We start from the raw sequence: 20,106 nt of genomic DNA, 5'->3' as shown, positions 1-20,106 counted from the left end.
CCCCCAGAATCTCCTGCCGTGAGAGGAACCAGCTGGCATCATGGCCATCGGCAATCTTTATTTCATTGCGGCCATCGCCGTCGTCGGCGGTGGTCTGTTCGGTTTCGATATCTCGTCGATGTCCGCCATCATCGAGACCGATGCCTATCTCTGTTATTTCAACCAGGCCCCTGTCACTTATGATGATGATGGCACGAGGGTTTGTCAAGGTCCCAGTGCGAGTGTGCAGGGTGGTATCACCGCCTCCATGGCTGCTGGTTCCTGGCTGGGTTCGTTGATCTCGGGTTTCATCTCGGATATCCTTGGTCGTCGTTCCGCCATTCAAATCGGTTCCGTTATCTGGTAAGTGCCTGACATTGCTGCACCTTTGGCTCTACTAACCATGCATGTCTGCATAGGTGCATTGGATCTATCATTGTCTGTGCCTCCCAGAACATTCCCATGCTGATTGTCGGTCGTATCATCAACGGTCTGAGTGTGGGTATCTGCTCCGCTCAGGTACCGGTGTACATTTCGGAGATTGTATGTCGATCCTATAATGCTTCCTGCTGCGTGTGGTGCTAACCTTTTAGGCACCTCCAACCAAGCGTGGTCGTGTCGTCGGTCTGCAGCAATGGGCTATTACCTGGGGTATTCTGATCATGTTCTAGTAAGTTGTTGCCCACCATCAGTTGCCGTCCCTCATCTCACACGTTATTCAGCGTCTCCTATGGCTGCAGCTTCATCAAGGGTACGGCGGCCTTCCGGATCCCTTGGGGTCTGCAGATGATCCCTGCCGTGCTACTGTTCTTGGGTATGATGCTCCTGCCCGAGTCGCCCCGTTGGTTGGCACGCAAGGACCGATGGGAGGAGTGCCACGCTGTCTTGACTCTCGTCCACGGTCAGGGCGACCCGAACTCTCCCTTTGTGCTGCGCGAATATGAAGAGATCAAGAGCATGTGCGAATTTGAGCGTCAAAACGCGGATGTCTCCTACCTCGAGCTGTTCAAGCCTAACATGCTCAACCGTACCCATGTGGGTATCTTTGTTCAAATCTGGTCTCAGTTGACGGGAATGAACGTCATGAGTAAGTCTCTTCCAAGCCTGTATGGGTGGGTAGTGGTTAGCAATACTAACTGTTCGTTCTAGTGTACTACATTACTTACGTCTTTGCCATGGCCGGCCTGAAGGGCAACAACAACCTTATCTCCTCCAGTATCCAATACGTGATCAACGTGTGCATGACCGTGCCGGCTCTGATTTGGGGTGATCAGTGGGGCCGTCGCCCGACCTTCTTGATCGGTTCCCTCTTCATGATGATCTGGATGTATATCAATGCCGGTCTGATGGCCAGCTACGGACACCCCGCGCCGCCCGGTGGTCTCAACCACGTGGAGGCCGAGTCCTGGGTCATCCATGGCGCGCCCAGCAAGGCTGTCATTGCCAGTACCTACCTTTTCGTGGCCTCATACGCCATCTCCTTCGGTCCCGCCAGCTGGGTCTATCCCCCGGAACTGTTCCCTCTGCGTGTGCGTGGCAAGGCTACCGCCCTCTGCACTTCGGCCAACTGGGCGTTCAACTTCGCCCTCAGCTACTTCGTTCCCCCGGCCTTTGTAAACATCCAGTGGAAGGTCTACATCCTCTTCGGTGTCTTCTGTACCGCCATGTTCCTGCACATTTTCTTCTTCTTCCCCGAGACCACGGGTAAGACCCTGGAAGAGGTCGAGGCCATCTTCACTGATCCCAACGGTATCCCGTACATTGGTACGCCCGCCTGGAAGACGAAGAACGAGTACTCGCGTGGTGCACACATCGAGGAGGTTGGCTTTGACGATGACAAGAAGGTTGCTGGTGGACAGACTATTCATCAGGAGGTCACTGCTACCCCGGAAAAGATTGCTTGAGGTGAAAGATTAGTGGTCGGTAATGATGGAGGTTAGTGAGGGGGACGATACAGTGTCTGAAGTATATACTAAAAGGAGTTAGATAGACAGTTGTCGGCTTAATGCAAGATGAATAACATATCATTTGTCCACTCGACATATTTGTGCAACATTTTCTGAAAACTTTCTATATTTCCAGCACTTCATACTAGATACTAATACCCCTAGTTAGTGGGTATCATTGTCACTTCCTGAGAATCAAGTGATGGCTTCGCCGACCCAGGTAAGCATAGCATTGCTCCAGCCAATTTCTACGTTGTGCTCACAACTCCGCACAATCCAGCACAATTTTCCAACTCAAACTGAAGAACATCAGCAAATAGTTGCAAAATTGATCTACTTGCCTAGTGAAATCCACTTGGGCTTTCTGCTTTCAGATTAAACCAAATACCCGTCGCTAGTGATGTCATCCTGTGAAGCTTACCAGTCTATCGTCTGCCCACCAGGTGGAGAGAATTATTGACACTATGGTTCCTGAAAAAGGAAAATATGACCCACCAGTGGAGATAAAACAAACTATTGCTTGTTAAGGTGCGCTTTGATAAACCCCCGTGTTGAGTGATCACGCTGGACTTACTAAATATCCCTAACAATTAGCTAGCTCATGGCACAAGGTCATACTTCAGACCTAAAATTCAACAAGTTACACCAGATAATCCCCAACATCCATCAGCGAAGAAATGAGAAAGGGGAATTATCTCTCCCCTGGCGCTATCAAGACCAACTCAAGCTTTCCGCGTGGATTGTCCGACTCCGAAGACAAGCTTTAGTGTCTGGCGCTGATCGCCCGTCATGGAGCCACCACTAGTGGCATAGTTTTACCCACACATACCCACGACTTAGGCTTTACAGCCCGCTGTCTATTGCTCTCGTGCAGATCGGACAATTGATTGTGTGTCGTGCTTGTTTTTTCCGCTATGGCTGTGTTTTCTTTTGTTGGGTTGGTGATAACGGTTTAGTGGTGGAATTGACCGGTTTATTTATGATTGATGATAGGGGATTTTGCCATTGAGCAACATGTTTGTCACTTGATCATTGAAACCAGCGAATTTGTTCTGCTGTGGATGTCCTGAACAGCCTTTGGCTAACGACAATAGCACAGCAATTGGTGCTTACACGGACAGCGGGTCTTGGTCAGGACGATCCAGTGTGATCTGCACTAGTCAGGTTCCTTATTGGCGATGGATGTCGATGTCTCTTATCAGGGTTTGGAGTCCATGCCATACCCTCTAGGCAGGGGTTTCTGTCGATGAGATGTTGGAGTGCAAACGTCAGCGTGTCGATGAGAAAGTGATGCGAGTCAATGGGATCAGCAGCGTTCTGTCAACCAGCATATATTTCTCGCAGCTCCCACCGTTTTTGCATAATGTTTTGCACGCCACGCTTGTTCTGTCGCTGCTGTCAACATGCGTGCCTCACTTCTCTTTCTCAGTGTTACGGTCGCTCTGGCTAGCCCAACGCCCCGTGACTATGTCGTTCATGAGCGGCGCGATGCATTGCCCAGAGTCTGGGTAGAGGAAAGCCGGTTGGACAAGAGTGCTATGCTACCTATGCGAATAGGGCTTGCTCAGTCCAACTTGGATCGCGGTCACGATCTATTGATGGAGGTGTATGTTGTATTATCCCTCATCAGGGCCAAGCTAATGGTTTAGATCTCATCCACAATCGTCTCGCTACGGACAGCATCTCTCCAGCGAGGAGGTGCATGACCTATTCGCTCCGTCGAATGAGGCCGTGGAGAACGTCCGAGCCTGGATTGAGTCTGCTGGCATTGCTCCAAGCCGCATCTCACAATCCTACAATAAGCAATGGCTGCAGTTCGATGCCCACGCAAGCGATGTGGAGCAGCTGCTGCAGACAGAATACTACATCTATTCCCACGCCGACACGGGAAGCTCCCATGTGACATGCCACGAGTGAGTCCATCTTCTACGTATCATGACACCGCTAACTGGTTAGATACCACGTGCCCGAGGCTATTCAATCACACATCGACTACATCACACCAGGAGTGAAGATGTTGGAAGTGCGCGGCATGCCCTCCAAGAAGAGAGATACAGAGAATCGCTTCCTTGGTAGTCTGCCCCCAATTCTCGCTCCACTACCAATCAATATCACCAAGATCTTCGACGACCCGCTAGCACACTGCGATCTGGCGGTGACACCAGACTGTATTAGAGGTATGTTCATCCACCCGACTCCATGACCCACGCTAACGGTCCAGCCATGTACAACATCACCAAAGGAACAACGGCCACAAAGGGCAACGAGCTTGGCATCTTCGAAGACCTAGGAGACATCTACAGTCAAGAAGACCTGAACCTTTTCTTCTCCAATTTTGCCAGGTCCAACCCCTTCATCCACCCCCTAAATCACAACTAACACCGCCCAGCGAGATTCCCCAAGGCACCCATCCAACCCTTGACTCCATCGACGGAGCTACCGCGCCAACAGACGTCACCAACGCGGGCCCCGAATCCGACCTCGACTTCCAAATAGCCTACCCAATCGTCTGGCCCCAAAACACCATCCTCTACCAAACCGACGACCCCAACTACGAAGACAACTACAACTACAAAGGGATCCTCAACAACTTCCTCTACGCCATCGACGGCTCCTACTGCAACGAAACCTCCTCCCTAGACCCACAATACCCAGATCCCTCCCCAGACGGCTACAACTCCCCCAAACAATGCGGTGTTTACACCCCGACGAACGTAATCTCCATCTCCTACGGCAGCCCCGAAGCCGAGCTCCCCATCGCCTACCAACGCCGCCAATGCCACGAATTCATGAAACTCGGCCTCCAGGGAATCACGGTCGTCGTGGCATCCGGCGACTCCGGCGTTGCCTCCAGCACCGGCGCCTGCCTGGGCACCTCAGACAGCATCTTCGTCCCGGACTTCCCAGCCACATGTCCCTACCTAACCGTAGTAGGAGGCACATACCTCCCGCTAGGCTCTGACGCAGCCAAAGACGAAGAAATCGCAGTCACCCGCTTCCCCTCCGGCGGGGGGTTCAGCAACATCTACGCCCGACCAGCATATCAGAACCACTCCGTGGAAGCCTATTTCTCCACTACCTCCGACGAGCTCACCTACCCCTACTACTCAGAAGTAAACTACACAGACTTCTCCAACGCAAACGGGATCTACAACCGCATCGGACGAGGATACCCCGATGTCTCTGCAATCGCAGACAACATCATCATCTATAACCAGGGCGAAGCCACATTGGTAGGCGGTACCTCTGCCGCGGCGCCGGCGTTCGCGGCCATGTTGACGCGCATTAATGAGGAGAGGTTGGCGAAGGGGAAGTCTACGGTGGGGTTTGTCAATCCGGTGTTGTATGAACATCCCGAGGCGTTTAGGGATGTTACCGTTGGGGAGAATCCGGGGTGTGGGACGGATGGGTTTCCGGTTGCGACGGGGTGGGATCCTGTTACGGGGTTGGGGACGCCCAGGTTTGAGAGGTTGATGGATTTGTTTACGAAGCTTGATTGATGAGGTGGGGAGACTCTGAGGCCTTATTAGGTTATTGGTTGTAATACAATTAACTTCTACGAATCTATGACTTGATCGGGTCTGCTGCTACTATGATACTTCTGGGCTAGTATTATCAGACATAGAGTAGACTTGAGTCAGTGGTTGATCTGGGCAGCTGCATGGCGATTAGTGTATAGATGCTAATAATGTTGCCACTCTATATAGTAGAGATTCTCATCTAAGGTCTCATATCTCCAATTTCTTGCGATATCCATTTCCTGACACATTAAGCTATAACTACTTATTCTACAGAGCTACAACGCTAGTAAATCCTACAAAAGAATATTTCTTCTAACTGGGAGTCGATCTAATAAGGGTATGCTAGCTGTACTTCATCGATCTCAGGCTAAGACCCAACCTACAAACAATCAAGCAACCGATCCATTAACTAATCATATGAGTGCAGACTTGTGCCATCTTGAATACTTTTGCATTGCGAGTACCTGCCCCTATATCTGCAACTCTGTGAAGACTCTCTTACACTTTCTGATTATGCCCCTACGCATGATCGAACTGTATCTGGGTAATAGTATCTTCCATCTTATGCAGGGCAAATAGTGAACAGAACTTCCATTTCTTGTGGTATATCAAAACAAAACAAATATCCTAATTATTCGTTAACTACTTGATACGATCACTTCAAAAATACAGAAGGGGCCAGTCGTGTCGAAAGACCCCATTACTTCTACAATTACTTCTCTGTGTTATCGATTCCAACCCCCCGCACATTGCTTTGAACAAGGCTGTATTTCTTCCACAACAACTTTCAATTCCTCACTGTCTATTCGTCAATGCCAGAACAGCCAGCCGAATAGTGCTGCGCAAAGAGACTCAGCACTGACAACACCATCCTAACGTGGTCATGGCTGATTGGACACGATATCCCTGCCTTCATGTATAAGTAAGGCTGTCAGCTGAAAAGCCCTTCCACTGTAGTATCTACCAATTATCACGAAGGTAAGCAGCAAAAACTGCAATAAATGTGCAAATCAAAGATTTTTCTCTGTCTCTGCTCCTCCCCCGCATACCTAACCCTACCCCTTACAGCCCAGTACCTAACCTATACCTCCATCCACCGAGCGAAAGGCTGTTCTCTCCCTCCCTCTTCCAAAAAAGTTACACACACAAACCCATCTACACATCTGCCCAGAAAGCTACCATATACAATGTCCTCTGAATCCATATTCCGCAAACACTGTGTACAGATTGCCTCGCATCTCGGGACGAAGATATCAGACTCGACCCCTACCACCATCTACGACGCATCAAAGAACTCCAGCGCAACCGAGGCAAGCTTGCCACGGCCACCGGTACGGCTGGTAGTAATCTCTCCCAGTCTGAAATCACCGAACGAGCCGTTTCCGACTTGAACGAACTAAATAGCTTGAGAGCGGAGAATCGGCGGTTGAAGGACGAGTGCATTACCCTTCGCACATTGTGCCGTGGTCTACAGGAGACCAACGGAGATCTTGAAGTTGATGTCAATTGACTACAGCGTGAGCATACCACGGTGAACGACGTTCTTGCTGAATCGTTGGGTCTGGGGGAATCTAGACCTGAGTCTTTGCTGCCCATCAAAGTACAGTAAAAATAAAAATAAAAATATAAACTAATGAGTTAGCAATGCAGACCATGCGCAGTCTATTACCGATGAGCTACAAAGCTGGAAGATTCACGCGAAAGAAACAGCCAAACGCGCAGAGCAAAAGCAGAAAGAGGCCGAGAAGCATATCACCAAAGCTCGAGAAGACAAGGCCTTGGCCGAGAAAGCTCAAATCTTCTATGATAAAATGAAAGTAGCAATTTCACTGTAAGATCAGATCAATTACTACTACTACTACTACTACTTCCCTTCCCTAGCCATGCGTTTCTGCCAAGCTAACCCCTATGGCAAATAATCAATCCACAGGAAGGGCGAATTCGACCTTATCTGGAAAGACATACGGAAGCATTGCGACCGCTATCTCGGCTACAAGCATATGGATAAATCCAGGCAGATGGCTATACATGCTATCTGGAAATATCTCTGCAGGAACGCTTGGGGTTGCGATGACAGCAACAGCAGCACTCGGGGTAGCTTCTCCGGGAAGAAAAGCAACCCTCTGGAAAGTCGTCTCTTCCCTACTGACTCTACATACACAGGAAGGCCAATGTCTGAATCCCTGGGCAACTTGATCGCCAGGGCCAAGGATCTGCAGGATGAATTAAAGGAGTATGGGTTTCAAGCTCACATCGACCCGGAGGGTCATCTTGATGAAAGTCTACCCCTGGCTCTAGACTCCGGAGTCATGATTTGTGTGAAGCATAGGAAGGATGGATGCCTTGGGTTTTGGTAAGCTGGGAGGAGGAAGAATGGCCAAAAGGTTTTGTTTGGGGTTGTTCTTGGTTAAGGGGTTGGTCGCGTTCTGTCATGTTGGGGCATTTTTAATAAAAAGGTTATCATCGGGTGCTTAGCTTGTGAGTTTTATAGGGAGCGTTTGGGTGGTTTGGAAAGTTGGTAGAAGGTTGCTTTTGTGTGACTGTTATATAGACTGTTGCTTATGTCTAAAGTATAGATAGAAGGGCATGAAATTCTTGGGGTTGCTTGTTGGCTTGCTCGTTTTAGCAAAGATATGTGGGCATGTAAGAAGTGAAGCAGTTAGTCTAGTTGAATTCATCCTGAGGATACACAGTGCCGGTAGCGTATAATTACTAAACAATCAATTTTTTCGACCTATCTTCTCTAGTAATATACACCAGCTATAATGTCAACCATAGCCTCTACTACCTACTACTACTTGAAACACACCTTTTCTCTTTCCTTCCATTCAGCCAGGTAAGTATCAGCAATATGGAGACCAAATCTATTTTCACATTTCTCTATCTCCTACACAATATATAACCCATCACATAATCATCATCATCATACAAGCGAGAGTTCCCAGCGACCAGCACTTAAACAATCACCTTATGACCAGCAGGCTTCTCCTCCTCCTCACCGAAGATGTCAATATCCCAGCGAGGCTTGTTAGCAATGTAAGGAGTGTTGTAGCGTCTGCGGTCCTTGCCCAGCTCGGACACCTTGGCGATTTCCTCGGGAGTGAGCTCCACCTCCTTGAAGTTCTCCTGGATGCGGGATGGCGTAACCGACTTGGGGATGACACTGTGGCCGCCGACCTGGGACCAGGCCAGGATGACCTGAGCGGGGGTGACGGTGGTGCCAAGACGCTTGGAGGCAGACTCGGCGACTTCCTTGACTTCGGGGCGGGTGACGAGGAGGGGGACGCCGAAGCCGTTGTTACCGAAGGCCTGTATTCATCGTTCATTAGTGGTTGTGCCTGGCATGATTGTGAAGGGAGAACGTACGGAGTAGGCAGTCACGTGGATGCCCTTCTTCTGGCAGTATTCGATGAGCTCGTTGCTCTGGAGAACGGGGTGGCGCTCGATCTGGTTGACGGCGGGGACAACGCCGGTGGCGTTGATGATGGCCTCGAGCTGTCGGAGGTTACTATGTGTTGATGAGCAGTGGGTATGAAGCGACTTACGTGATGGACCATGTGGTTGGAGACACCGACGGTGCGGGCCTTGCTCTTGGGGAGCTGGGTCATGGCCTTCCAGGTGTCGACAATGGAGATGTTGTCGTTGATCACGACATCACCGCCCTCAACGGAGCTGTCCTTGACGAGGGGAAAGAGCTCGGAACCGGTGGTGAAGGAAACGGGCCAGTGGACGAGGTAGAGCTGGAAGATGTTAGTGATCGTTGGTGGATGTCGGTCATCAAGGAACGCACATCGAGGTAGTCGAGCTCGAGCTCGGCAAGGCACTCGTCCAGAGCCTTCTCAACAACGGCGGGGTCGTGCTGGGAGTTCCACAGCTTGGAGGTCTGCGGAGGTTAGTATAGGCTAGAGGTGGGATGTATGGAATGTGCTTACGATGAAGATGTCCTCACGCTTGAGGCCAGGAACGTCCTTGTAGGCTCTCTTAATGCCCTCGGCGACCTCGCGCTGGTTCTGGTAGCTGCGGGGATTAGCTTGTGTGATCGATTTGAGGTGAGTGTCGGAACCTACATAGTAGCCAGATCCTAGATCGTGTTAGTAACTGATTATTCACCGAATAGGGCTCAGGAAGTATGACTTACCAAGTGGCGGTAACCGGCCTTCAAGGCCTCGTAGACGGCATCACCGACCTGACCGGGGGCAGACTGCCAGGTACCAAATCCCAGCTGGCTAATTGGGGTCAGCAATTGCGATTGCGCAAGCAGAGACAGGAGATACATACGGGATCTGAGCACCGGAGTTGAGAGTAACCTTCTTTCCGAGAGACATTGTGTAAGAGGATGAGATTCACGAGGAGAATAGAGATAGGAGAGATGAAGAAAGAAGGGAAAGACTGAAGGAAGAAGGGGAGGGCGAGCGCGACAGAAATAGGGAGCGCTTCCAGACGGCCGAGGTCCTCCGGTGGGGGTCACATAGCATGGCTCTAGTCCATCATCGAAGTCGATGGAGGAGGTGCCGCGACGATGAGTGGCTGTTGATGCTTTTCGAGGGGAAGTTTACCCCGCCAGCAGTAACTGGGACCCCTCGGTGGGGCGTGCGTGGGATGTTCCCATTCCCATTCCATTCATCTTCAGAGATACTTCTCGGTCTGTCGGTTAATTCCGACCCCGAGATGAGGAAACCATGGTCAGACACGCCATTTATTTCCCGAGAATTGAGGTTGCAATGGTATTTTGCCAATGGCTATTGTGTTTTCAACTCTGATGGAGTACACACCTCCAGCAGTTGATGGCCGTCAAGAGAAAGTCAGAGACAGTCAGTGATGATGTCAGGCGGCAGACATTCCTCCGAATTCTCGTCCCCGCCAAAACACGTTTCCTCTTTGGGACCCCTACAAATAATTTTCCACCAATCACTGTCCTTATGATATTTTACTCAGGCCCCATTACTAACATTATCTGCCAGGCACATGATCCGAGCATTGAGATTTCGACTCAACGATTTACATCTCGTTTGAGAGAAGCCATGGAATCTGGAACATTTCGCTTACACATCTCTTCTGCATCTTTGCATCTCTGCGGGGTCAGACTTCCCCAAATCACCTCCAAATCATCCGCATCAACCCGCTTCCCGCACGGATAATTGCCTCGTTCAGCAGTCCAATCATCCGCTCGGCTTCCTCGCCGACCACCACGGCTAATTTCTGAGACGTGCCGCGCTTCCAGCTTCCTGTTCGGTTGAATGAGAAAGTCTAACCACGTTCTTGTCTCAAGCTGATGTTGATCATGACTGCGAAGAGCATGTCGGCCACCTGAGTAGATTCAATGCCACCTACAACTGCGATTATGTGAATCTCCGGGGACTGACCGGTAGACTATGTTGTGTCTCCATATTAGCTTTCAAAGCAGCGAGGCAGAGTGCTCAGCTAACCAAACATGCTAATTAACGCCCAAGTATAGCGATAGCAGCACGTACATCTGGATCGTATCAATCGTGGTCAATTTATCCGCAACACTATCTACAATACCACCAATCCCGTCCTGGTCCGACATCCGTCAGGGACAACCTATGGGCCGATCTGTACGTCCGGGCTAATCTATGCTTAACGCTGAGGCTCGAAATTTAATCTTGACGTGGCTGCTCTGGTTCTGCGGCTGTCATGTGTACTGTGCTTGCTGCAATTGCTGCAAGGAGGTGGACCGGCTGAAGACATTAGTTAGGCACTTATAGCTCGCAATACCTCATCAACTTGCTTTCTTCGCCCACCAACTCGTTGAGTGGGTGTATCATTATCTGCTGAAAATCCATACGGCATAGAGTCTACTGCTAACTGTTCTGGGTATGGTAGATCAATTCTCCATATTCCGTCCACTTTCGAAGGTGTCTGGAACTGGCCCACCTTGACTTGCGGGAGCAATAACAGTCAACATACGTACACCACTGCTGGATGGTCCACACCTGTCATGCTGTACCACCACGTGGCTTAATCCTGCTTCTATTTAGGGGCATGTGGGCTAAGATTATAGTGAATCAGATATCTAGTACTGGGCCAAAGCTTGTTACAACAGGTCAACATAGCTATCCTTCAACTATAGAACAGAAATCAGGCCAATGTTACTAGCATACGGAGCGTAAGCATGAAGACCCCTATACTAATCTGTAAAGCTGCTAAGTCTGAAGTACACTTCTGATTCCTGCTTTACAGTAATATCACGCATCACATCGACAGACGCGCGTACTGCATAATGCCGGAAGATATAAGCAGTGGTGGCTCAGGGCGGCTGCACGAAAGATATATTCGCCGGTCATCAACGATGCGATCCACCAGGAGCCGTGCGACAGCTGCGTGGCATATGCTGCGATATACCGACACCTGCATGTGTCCGGATGGGCCCGACGCGCCGGAAATGACCCGTCAAGCATCATTTGGTCGTAGTCCTCATAGGGTGACGTACTCCGTGACGAGTGGCTTCTTGGCCCTGCAACGAGATAGGCAAAACAGCTGGTTCCAAACCAAACCGGCTGCTGTATAACGAGTAAGCATGTTACTGTGGACCTCATCCCTCACCGTCAGTTATTGTACCCTCCTCAGCCTTTTCCTGCCTCTCTCCAAGACCGTTCTCGGTTGTTCCACCTCCAGGTTTCACACTCCAGGTGTATCTGCAAGTAACGTGGCCTAGCTCCGAACGGGGCATGGCTGGATGGCACTAAGGATGGATCCGTCACTAGCGGTTCTTGGGCCGGGGGCAGGCGACCAATGGGGGCGGGGAAACGTCCACCATCAGGAACATCGAGACTCCACTGGGGTTACACTCAACTTCAGATCCTGACGATTAAATGGCCGGAGAAGGGCCAGACTAGCCCGGATGTGGTTAGAGGCGTCGCCAGCTGCCCCTTACTGCGTATTGTGTGAGGCCATGGCGTCCAGCCTGGATCCACCCGAGGGGGCCCTTTTTGGCTTTTCGGCTGGCTGGCCATCCATTTCCTTTCCCTGAGTTACCCTTTCTTTCCCGTCGCTTGAGGCTCACTCACTCGCTCACTCACTCAACTTCACTCCAACTTTGACTTCTTCCATCTCTTCTCTCGTTTGGCTGCGCGCAACATGGCTGATGACGCGACTTAATCTTCGTCTCATGTCTTGATTTGTGACTGCCTCATTGTTCCATTCCTACCCCTTTTTAATAGCGCCTCCCTCTCCCCTCTGCGCCCGTTTATATTGCTCTTCCGTCCCGTCGCCTCCCCCTCTCCGTGAGGCCCATCCCCAATGTCTAAGAGGCGGCTATTTCGCTGGCCTGCCCGCCGCACTGCCGGCCTGGGATGTCTTGCTCTCCTTGTCACCTCCATGGTATCTTGGTATCTCTACGGTACACGGCCCTATGAACCCCAACCAGGTATCTATAACTTCTCTCTGCAGCTCACGTGGTCCGTGTGCATCATCACCGACATCATGCTGACCCAGCCTTGTCTCACCAGTCCACCAAGAATCTCCCAACAACGATCACGACATCGTGACATCCCAACTGGCCCAACTTACCAGTACTTACAGCAATGCGACAAATGACATTGGCTTGGTATTGGCTGCGACCGTGAAAGAGGACCTCACCTGGCTCCTCAACTACTGCAAAGACCAGTACGATTCTACCTAGCCACCCGGCGATAATATACTAATATACCTCTTCCAGCGGCTCGATTCCCTTCATCTACACGACCGACCAGCCCCCTGCCCCCTACCTCCTTGTTCCGCGTACTATTCGCGGCCGCGAAGCCGCCGCCTACCTTTCCTTCGTCGTCGACTTCTACCACCAACTTCCGAAGTATACCATCTTCATCCACTCGAACCTGGACCAATGGCACAATGACCTCTTCGGTCCCCACACCAGCCCCGCGCTGAAGAACCTCCGACTCGAGGCCGTCGACGCGCAGGGTTACGTGAACCTTCGATGCGAGCACGACCCGGGATGTCCCACGAGCGTGCACCCCTGGAGCCCGACACAAATCGATATCGAGAAGGACGACATCCGCGCATTCTTCCCGGAAGTGTACGAGACGATCTTGGGTGTACCGGCTGAGAAGGTGCCAGAACACATCGGAAATGTGTGCTGCGGACAGTTCGCCGTCAGCCGAGAACGGATCCTGGAACGGCCACGCGAAGACTACGAGCGCATGCTGAAATGGGCAGAGGAGACGGAGCTGACGGATAGCTTTGGTGTGGGATGGGTGTATGAGAAGATCTGGCATATCATTTTCGGGATGGATGTGATATAGTAAGTTGGCCTACACTTTGGTGGGAGAAATGCGGAGAGATGCTAACGGGTATAGTTGCCCTCGGTACGAGCAATGCCGGTGCGACACGTACGGATGGTGTGGACCGTTGGCATCGGGTGAGACACTGCAGGCAGTGCGAGCGAAGAAGTCATAATCTAATGGATGATTGTTAATGCATGATGTATACTATCATGATTGGGGATATCGGTTGCATTTGGTTTGGTTTTCTTTGTTATGATTCGTGATCTAATGTACAGTTAGATATTCTTATCTTCGTGAATCTTTTTGGACTATTGACCGCTCAGGTATATACATTGGATATGCAAATCATAAACTGCAGCGCATGCTACTCATGGTTAATAGGTTGCTGATGCGTTCCTCGCACGGGCCCTGCATCTAGCTCAAACATTGGCCGTTGTACTGGACTTCCGGGCGCCTCATGCACGTCACCACTATCCAGCAACGGCACGTCTGTCTCCGACGGTCGCCTCCGGGGGATCGGATGCAGGAACAGTGATCGTCCATCGGCATCATTCGGCGGCGACGCAGAGGAGCGATCTCCTGGGACCAACGCAGCAGGGAGGGGCGGAGACGTCGACATGGACACCATAGATTCCCGGTTCATCTCGTTCGATGGCGGTGGCGGCGATATCGGTTTCCGGGGAATGGCACTAGCCGCAATAACAGGGTCGCTATTCTGCCTGAGTACGGCGGGATTCGGGACTCCAGTAACGGGCTTCTCATCACCAGCTGCCGACTCCTCGTCTCGATTACTACTACCACCGCCGCCCCGAAGGCCGACCCCGACAGGCGTATACATCATTTGGCTCTGATCATCATTCCGTCTTCTGCGCCGTTTCCGCTGTTTCCGATACATCATCCATAAACCAACAAGGATGAGAAGGACCAGTACAATTACGGCAATGGCGATACCGGCTTTGGCGCCCGCACTAAGTCCGCTGCTGGAACCGTCAGTGCAGGTGTAAGATCCTTGAAAGGCGCCGTTGTTGTTGTTGTTGTTGTCGCGGCGACGGCGGGTATTGTTATCGTCGTCATCGTCATCGTCACGAAGAGAATTGAGACTGGAGCATCGAAACGACCCGCCATGGGAATGAATCACCGTCTGTCCTTTGACCTTATCGAGGTCGTCGAATTTGATCCTGCCCAACGTTAGACAGAAATTCGAACATAAAAGACCAAGGGGACGAACTCATTAAAAGTCCCCTCCAAAATCAAACTCCCATCGACATTCTTCAAATCCTGGAATACAATATCCCTCAACTCCTTGTTCCCCTCGATATCAATCTCTCCGGGGACCTTTTCCAAATCCGGAAACGACAAATTCGTCAAGTCGTCATTCCCAGAGATATATATCTTCCCATTCACTTTCTGTAGATCTGATGCCGAGAACGACGTCAAGCCCGATACATCCTGGATGGTGATGCCGCCATTGATAGTCTCAACATTGGAGAGCGAAATACTGCCCGTCGCGGAGGTAGAGATAGTTAAGGTACCGGAGAGGGTATCGCAGGAGGAGAGCGAGTCCGCATCAGATTGAGAGGATATCGTCGAAGTGGATGAACCTATCACACACCACATCACCCACTGATTAGTTGCCTGGGGCTTCTATCACGAAGGTTAAGGACAGTACAACTCACAATTAGAGTTATCATTCCCCGCAACCAGCGGTACATGTACCTGCAGGAGTAATCCCAGAACGAGGAGCAAGTAGGGCGTGCGTGTGCGTGATTGGGAGGAGGAATTGAAGTGGCTGTGTAGTAAGGGTATCATATCATCGGACCGCAGCACCGTTGGTGCTATACCACCACCACCAGTGCAGGAAAAGAAATTGAAACCAGGGTATATCCTCGTAACTCGGAAACTTTAACTAGCAGTAACAAATAACCATGAACTCGTCAAGTGGGTAGTATGTTGAGTAGTAGGGTATCAATACATCATTCGACATGGACTGGACGCATAAACACGAGGAAGTAGGCAGTAACTCGAGGATGTGAGTGTGAGTGTGAGTGTATGGGTGGGGGTGTGTGTTGAAGAAAAAGAAAGTAAGTAGTAAGTAAGTAGTAAACTAGGCTACTACCGAAAAGACGGGGATAAGTGCGGAATAAGTACAGCAGACAACAATAGGTAGTAATTAGTGCTATGTGGTTAGTTAGTGTGTAGCATGCATGCAGACACCATCATGCAGATTGGAACGGACGGCACACACACACACACACACACACACACACACGCACACAGCGCACGGGTCGGCACTATTCAAGGCACAGTAGACACTAGACACAGTAGAAATAGTTGTGGGGATGGGTAGTAGCTAACTGACTAGTTAGATGGGGGTTGATGTTTGGTTCTTACTTAATAGTGTGATTGTGGTTATGTTAGAATTTGTTTGGGATATTATTAGTAGTTTAGTCTCCGACTAGAATTTTGGTGGAGGTGAGGGTGAGGGTGTAGGCAGATAGATATCTAACTACTCACTAGTCTAGTGTTGTCTTTAGGGGAGTGTCTAATTTTGTATGTGGTAGTAGTGAGTGGTAGCGGTATCTCCGATGCAAGTAGTAGCAGCTCGGATGATCAGCTAATCAGTAGCTAGAAAGATACTGTGTAAATAGGTGGTTGTTTCAGCTGTTGTGTATGTACCTACGTACTGCATCCATTCCTCAGGATAGATAGATAAGTTACACAATAAGGCAATGGAAATTATTCCATGTTATCAAGGCAAGGCAATAAAAAGCAATTCTACGATTACCAGCCAACCCCCGAAGAAAAGCAAGCAAGGAAGGGAGGAAAAAATCAAGAAAACCCCGATACTAGACTGACTAACTACTACTCCAACTCTCAACAACCGCACCGCCCCATTCATTAATCTTAATGACCCACTAACGACACCAAGAAAAAATCAAGCACAAGCACAGAGCAAAGTTGAGTGGACTGACTGATCACCACGATATCATATCATATCATATCCTCCCCTACTCATCATACCGTTAGCTCAGGTAAATTATTGGTATCCTGCATAAGTGTAGTACACCGCAACCATGACACGACTTCGTGAAAGTCTTAACTACGACCTGATTGATTGATACTAATCCAATCAATAACCGTTACATTGAACCCTGATTTACCACTTTCTACTACTTACTTTTATCTATCGATGATCTAAAAATAGTCCACCCATCACATCACAACTTAATTCATTCATTAATTCAGGCACCAGAATTTCCAGCGAAGGAGAACTCAGAAATGAAGCAAACCCTAGACAGTAGTACGGAGTAGAAGGGAATGAATGATTGGAAGCGAGGGAAAAGCGGATGGCGGGTCGGACACCCCCGCTTTTGTTCCGTTTGTTTGTATGTTGTTGTTGTTGAGTGTTCAGGCAGAAGAGATTCGGGATGCCCGATTGGGTAGTGATGTCCGATTATCATCATTCTTTTTCTCTTTATTTATTTTAGTATTGGGTGAGGTGCAGTGGAGGTGGGAGGTCGGAGATATTTGTTATGGTACGATTTTATTTCTTTTTATTATTGGTTTCATTCTGTTATTGATGGATTGGTCATTATCTTGGTTGACTTCGTGGGAAGATTAGGGAAAAGGTGGAATGGTGGTGATCGGACATGGATGGTAGCCAAGACACACACACGGGTCACACCCGCATCTAATAAAGTGCCGAGAAGCTTAGGGATGGTAGAATCCAGTCATGGCATGAGGGGAAAGGGATCTGTGGTCCATGTAGGTACCACTCATTCCAAGTTACTATGGAAGGCCCTGCAGGCAACTCAATTAATGACTTGCTGGTTGATCGTCTCTCTCCTCGCGACGACGGATGATTTTCGACCAATTATTTATAGCATGATTTTGGTGGATAACTGAGACATTGCGGTTGAATATTCGGTTTTTATTTTAAATACTCAGTACGGTAGTTAAGTATGCAATTCAGTTTGGACCCTGACTTAGGCAACCCTGATACTCCATACTCCAACTCCATACTAAATATGGAGTATGTGGACATCCATCTCGGCTAATTCTATATCAAGCACAGCTAAAAGACGACGCATCGTTCGGATCTCCACCAACATAGGTGAAGATCTTCGGATAAGGACAAAGATACGCCGTGCGAGTTGAGCTGCTGTTCGACCCAGCCACTGCTACAGCAGTGGCTTCCAAAGTATCAGGCACTGTTGAGTTCTCAACCCACGCCCTGAGTGTTTCAAACAGATAATCATTGGGATCGAATCCATTACCCCCATCGCAATGAGCAACTCCAGGTGCCAGGAAAAGGCGGTAATAGTCTGCAACACTGGGATCCAAATCCATCACCCGACTGTAATAATCCACTGTACCGTTGGTCGGAATCAACTCGTCTTGCATTCCATGCCAAGAAATCATCTTTCCTCCTGCAATCTTGAACCCTGTCAAGTCAAGATTGCGCGTTCCAATAACAGAGGCGTATTGGTCAACTGATTCGCGGTAGAGATCATCGAAGTCTTGTCGCGTTAGGCCTTGGATACTAAAGGACGAATTTCTGGCCAAGAAAATCCGGGCCCAGTCGGCGCTGATACTAAAAGGTCTCACAGTACAGTTATCAACCGTTGTGCAGGTCGTAGCCAGGAGGGCTGTTAGATCGGCATCAAAACCCAGTCCGTACCACTCGAACTGATCTTCGAGTGATATGGGTCCGTCCCACATGCCCTGGACTAGCTCGGCCATCTTGTCTGTAATTGTAATCTGCCCATCCGGATCACTGCAATTTACTGTCTGGCCGATAATCGACGACGCTTCATAATGGCATTGACCCGGAAGAGAAATGATTCCGTCCTTCACTCCATCCAGCAAATCACAGGCTTCGATGGCAGCATCCGTAAATGCATCGAGGACACATGCAGGCGGCTGTGTATCTGTGAGATATTGCTTAGCATAGATTCCGAACCCCAGTAATAGTCAACACACCAAGAAGTTGCGCCAGGAAAACAGGCCAGAACTCAGCCAGTTGGAATCTATCAAAATTGATAGCCGGCGAGCCTCCCACAATACCATCAAAGTAGGTCGGGAATCTCTGGGCCATCATGTGTCCCTGTCGACCGCCAGTAGAACATCCATTCCAGTACGAGTACTTGGGCGGCGAACCAAAGTAGATTTCCGTAGCCAGCTTCCCAAGTACAGCTGCTTCGCCTAGTGCCACACTGGAGAAATCCCACAGCGCCGGCCAGTTGGTATTGCCTTCACTCACAAAACCCCAGTCTGCCGTTGAGGCGGTACTATTGTGTCCCCCATCGGTCGAGGAGGATGAGTATCCGGCAGCGACAGGAGCTATAATTTCATCAAGACCTCCAGCTACCCATCCATCACCCCCGTCCATGAGAAAGCGTGAGTTCCAGCTGCTGGCATCAAGAGGGAGGCCGATATAGGTATTGACAATGTCGTTCTGGCCAGGATGTGTGTACTGCAATGACACCATGCAGATCTCTACCGTCGCTGGCATTTGGCCTACGGGTGGTGAGAAGATCCCACTCAAAAGTGAAGCATTGGTGGCAAAGTTGTGTGCAGCGGTGACGTTGAGCGACAGTAAATTGATATTGCTCAAGTTGAGAGACGAGAACGTGTCTTTAATGCAGGAACTTGATGCTGCGGCTACCCCAAAAAGGGATAATACTGACATGGATGCCCACGCCATGTTGCAGAGACCCATGTTGACCGATTCGATGCGTTGACAATGTCTGCGAGGATATTATTTGTCAGTATGACGAAGTGTGACAGATAGGAGAATTACAGACCAGAATCCTCGGAGACTGCTGCCGCATGTTGCCAAATATGTCGGATGCCAGCTGCAGACCGATTTATAGGATGAAGCCAGAGTCCACCAGCTGCTCTCATTAACAATCTCAACTATGTCTGAGAAGATGATCTTCCTTCGGGAAAGAATAACGGCAGTCATAACCTTCCCCCGCAGCTCCACAAGCCTCGGAAGGAAGTCCAGATGACCTGGAGAGAACAGGGACATCATAGGTGGAGCGACATGACCATACAGAGACCCGCAATAATATAGCTTCCTCTTCCCAGTCCAATATTCCGTGAAACAAGCGTATTGCTGGTATCGTTGTAAAAGAGGAGTAGTTCAGTCTCCAAGCAGAATGCGGAGAGAACATTGGTCAGAGCCAAAAGTTATGAAGCCGGATGAAGATTTCGGCATTGATTAGCGTGGTTCGTGCACATGCAAAGGCAGTGTTTGCGAACATCTGCACTCGCTCTCCACATTTCGCTCAACTTGTCTGTGGGGTAGATAGTGTTTCCCCGGGCGGGCAGGCTCGGGCGGGGAGGCTCAGGCGGCCGGGGAAAAGTGAGGGGTATTCTGGAGACCATTCATTGATCATGATATGCTGTTGT

General features: G+C 49.9%; 8 protein-coding genes across 8 annotated transcripts; 4 read left to right on the top strand and 4 right to left on the bottom strand.

Moving 5' to 3' along the window:
- Positions 1 to 40: 40 nt before the first annotated feature.
- Positions 41 to 1,883, top strand: BO88DRAFT_456921 (sugar porter family MFS transporter; the record flags this gene model as incomplete). Its single annotated transcript, XM_025710957.1, has 5 exons — positions 41 to 342; positions 399 to 522; positions 573 to 649; positions 702 to 1,066; positions 1,129 to 1,883. The coding sequence occupies 5 exons, from the start codon at positions 41 to 43 to the stop codon at positions 1,881 to 1,883; spliced, it is 1,623 nt and encodes a 540-aa protein (XP_025559479.1).
- A 1,445-nt stretch (positions 1,884 to 3,328) lies between these two features.
- BO88DRAFT_394819 (S53 family peptidase) lies at positions 3,329 to 5,425 on the top strand (the record flags this gene model as incomplete). The annotated part of the gene is made up of 5 exons (XM_025705166.1): positions 3,329 to 3,531; positions 3,575 to 3,838; positions 3,882 to 4,102; positions 4,147 to 4,267; positions 4,315 to 5,425. The coding sequence occupies 5 exons, from the start codon at positions 3,329 to 3,331 to the stop codon at positions 5,423 to 5,425; spliced, it is 1,920 nt and encodes a 639-aa protein (XP_025559478.1).
- A 1,208-nt stretch (positions 5,426 to 6,633) lies between these two features.
- On the top strand, positions 6,634 to 7,803 carry BO88DRAFT_418332 (uncharacterized protein; the record flags this gene model as incomplete). The annotated part of the gene is made up of 4 exons (XM_025708342.1): positions 6,634 to 6,777; positions 6,963 to 7,051; positions 7,089 to 7,277; positions 7,377 to 7,803. The coding sequence occupies 4 exons, from the start codon at positions 6,634 to 6,636 to the stop codon at positions 7,801 to 7,803; spliced, it is 849 nt and encodes a 282-aa protein (XP_025559477.1).
- Positions 7,804 to 8,201: 398 nt separating this feature from the next.
- On the bottom strand, positions 8,202 to 10,221 carry akr1 (putative aldehyde reductase (AKR1)). The gene is made up of 8 exons (XM_025709645.1): positions 9,725 to 10,221; positions 9,585 to 9,672; positions 9,514 to 9,527; positions 9,379 to 9,463; positions 9,237 to 9,329; positions 8,992 to 9,186; positions 8,813 to 8,941; positions 8,202 to 8,755 (listed from the first exon to the last, which is right to left on the bottom strand). The coding sequence occupies exons 1-8, from the start codon at positions 9,769 to 9,771 to the stop codon at positions 8,402 to 8,404; spliced, it is 1,005 nt and encodes a 334-aa protein (XP_025559476.1). The 5' UTR covers positions 9,772 to 10,221; the 3' UTR covers positions 8,202 to 8,401.
- Positions 10,222 to 11,528: 1,307 nt separating this feature from the next.
- BO88DRAFT_135779 (uncharacterized protein) lies at positions 11,529 to 12,067 on the bottom strand. The gene has a single exon (XM_025701419.1). It carries the CDS (start codon positions 12,001 to 12,003, stop codon positions 11,653 to 11,655), a length of 351 nt encoding a protein of 116 aa, XP_025559475.1. The 5' UTR covers positions 12,004 to 12,067; the 3' UTR covers positions 11,529 to 11,652.
- Positions 12,068 to 12,454: 387 nt separating this feature from the next.
- Positions 12,455 to 14,047, top strand: BO88DRAFT_407437 (DUF3431 domain-containing protein). Its single transcript, XM_025707427.1, has 4 exons — positions 12,455 to 12,833; positions 12,916 to 13,072; positions 13,125 to 13,706; positions 13,762 to 14,047. The coding sequence occupies exons 1-4, from the start codon at positions 12,707 to 12,709 to the stop codon at positions 13,859 to 13,861; spliced, it is 966 nt and encodes a 321-aa protein (XP_025559474.1). The 5' UTR covers positions 12,455 to 12,706; the 3' UTR covers positions 13,862 to 14,047.
- Positions 14,048 to 14,053: 6 nt separating this feature from the next.
- On the bottom strand, positions 14,054 to 15,306 carry BO88DRAFT_456916 (putative GPI-anchored cell wall protein Pst1; the record flags this gene model as incomplete). The annotated part of the gene is made up of 2 exons (XM_025710956.1): positions 14,054 to 14,867; positions 14,918 to 15,306. 2 exons carry the CDS (start codon positions 15,304 to 15,306, stop codon positions 14,054 to 14,056), a joined length of 1,203 nt encoding a protein of 400 aa, XP_025559473.1.
- A 2,267-nt stretch (positions 15,307 to 17,573) lies between these two features.
- BO88DRAFT_135690 (tannase and feruloyl esterase) lies at positions 17,574 to 19,682 on the bottom strand. The gene is made up of 3 exons (XM_025701418.1): positions 19,497 to 19,682; positions 18,673 to 19,439; positions 17,574 to 18,620 (listed from the first exon to the last, which is right to left on the bottom strand). The coding sequence occupies exons 2-3, from the start codon at positions 19,409 to 19,411 to the stop codon at positions 17,755 to 17,757; spliced, it is 1,605 nt and encodes a 534-aa protein (XP_025559472.1). The 5' UTR covers positions 19,412 to 19,439; positions 19,497 to 19,682; the 3' UTR covers positions 17,574 to 17,754.
- Between the last annotated feature and the right edge of the window lie 424 nt (positions 19,683 to 20,106).

This window comes from Aspergillus vadensis (genome assembly GCF_003184925.1).
Source record: "Aspergillus vadensis CBS 113365 unplaced genomic scaffold BO88scaffold_24, whole genome shotgun sequence".
NCBI lineage: Eukaryota > Fungi > Ascomycota > Eurotiomycetes > Eurotiales > Aspergillaceae > Aspergillus > Aspergillus vadensis.
The sequence above is the reverse complement of the archived record's forward strand: the minus strand, read 5'-3'. Positions and strand labels throughout refer to the sequence as shown.

Bases quoted from the DNA above. Each gene is read 5' to 3' on its own strand.
- akr1 (XM_025709645.1), bottom strand. From the start codon at position 9,771: ATGTCTCTCGGAAAGAAGGTTACTCTCAACTCCGGTGCTCAGATCCC. The intron at 9,330-9,378 runs GTAAGCACATTC...TAACCTCCGCAG, and splicing joins AGCGTGAGGACATCTTCATC to ACCTCCAAGCTGTGGAACTC. The intron at 9,187-9,236 runs GTGCGTTCCTTG...AACATCTTCCAG, and splicing joins TCGAGCTCGACTACCTCGAT to CTCTACCTCGTCCACTGGCC.
- BO88DRAFT_407437 (XM_025707427.1), top strand. From the start codon at position 12,707: ATGTCTAAGAGGCGGCTATTTCGCTGGCCTGCCCGCCGCACTGCCGGC. The intron at 12,834-12,915 runs GTATCTATAACT...TTGTCTCACCAG, and splicing joins GCCCTATGAACCCCAACCAG to TCCACCAAGAATCTCCCAAC. The intron at 13,707-13,761 runs GTAAGTTGGCCT...TAACGGGTATAG, and splicing joins TTCGGGATGGATGTGATATA to TTGCCCTCGGTACGAGCAAT.
- BO88DRAFT_135690 (XM_025701418.1), bottom strand. From the start codon at position 19,411: ATGGGTCTCTGCAACATGGCGTGGGCATCCATGTCAGTATTATCCCTT. The intron at 18,621-18,672 runs GTGTGTTGACTA...AATATCTCACAG, and splicing joins TTTCCTGGCGCAACTTCTTG to ATACACAGCCGCCTGCATGT.
- BO88DRAFT_135779 (XM_025701419.1), bottom strand. From the start codon at position 12,003: ATGAGGTCCACAGTAACATGCTTACTCGTTATACAGCAGCCGGTTTGG.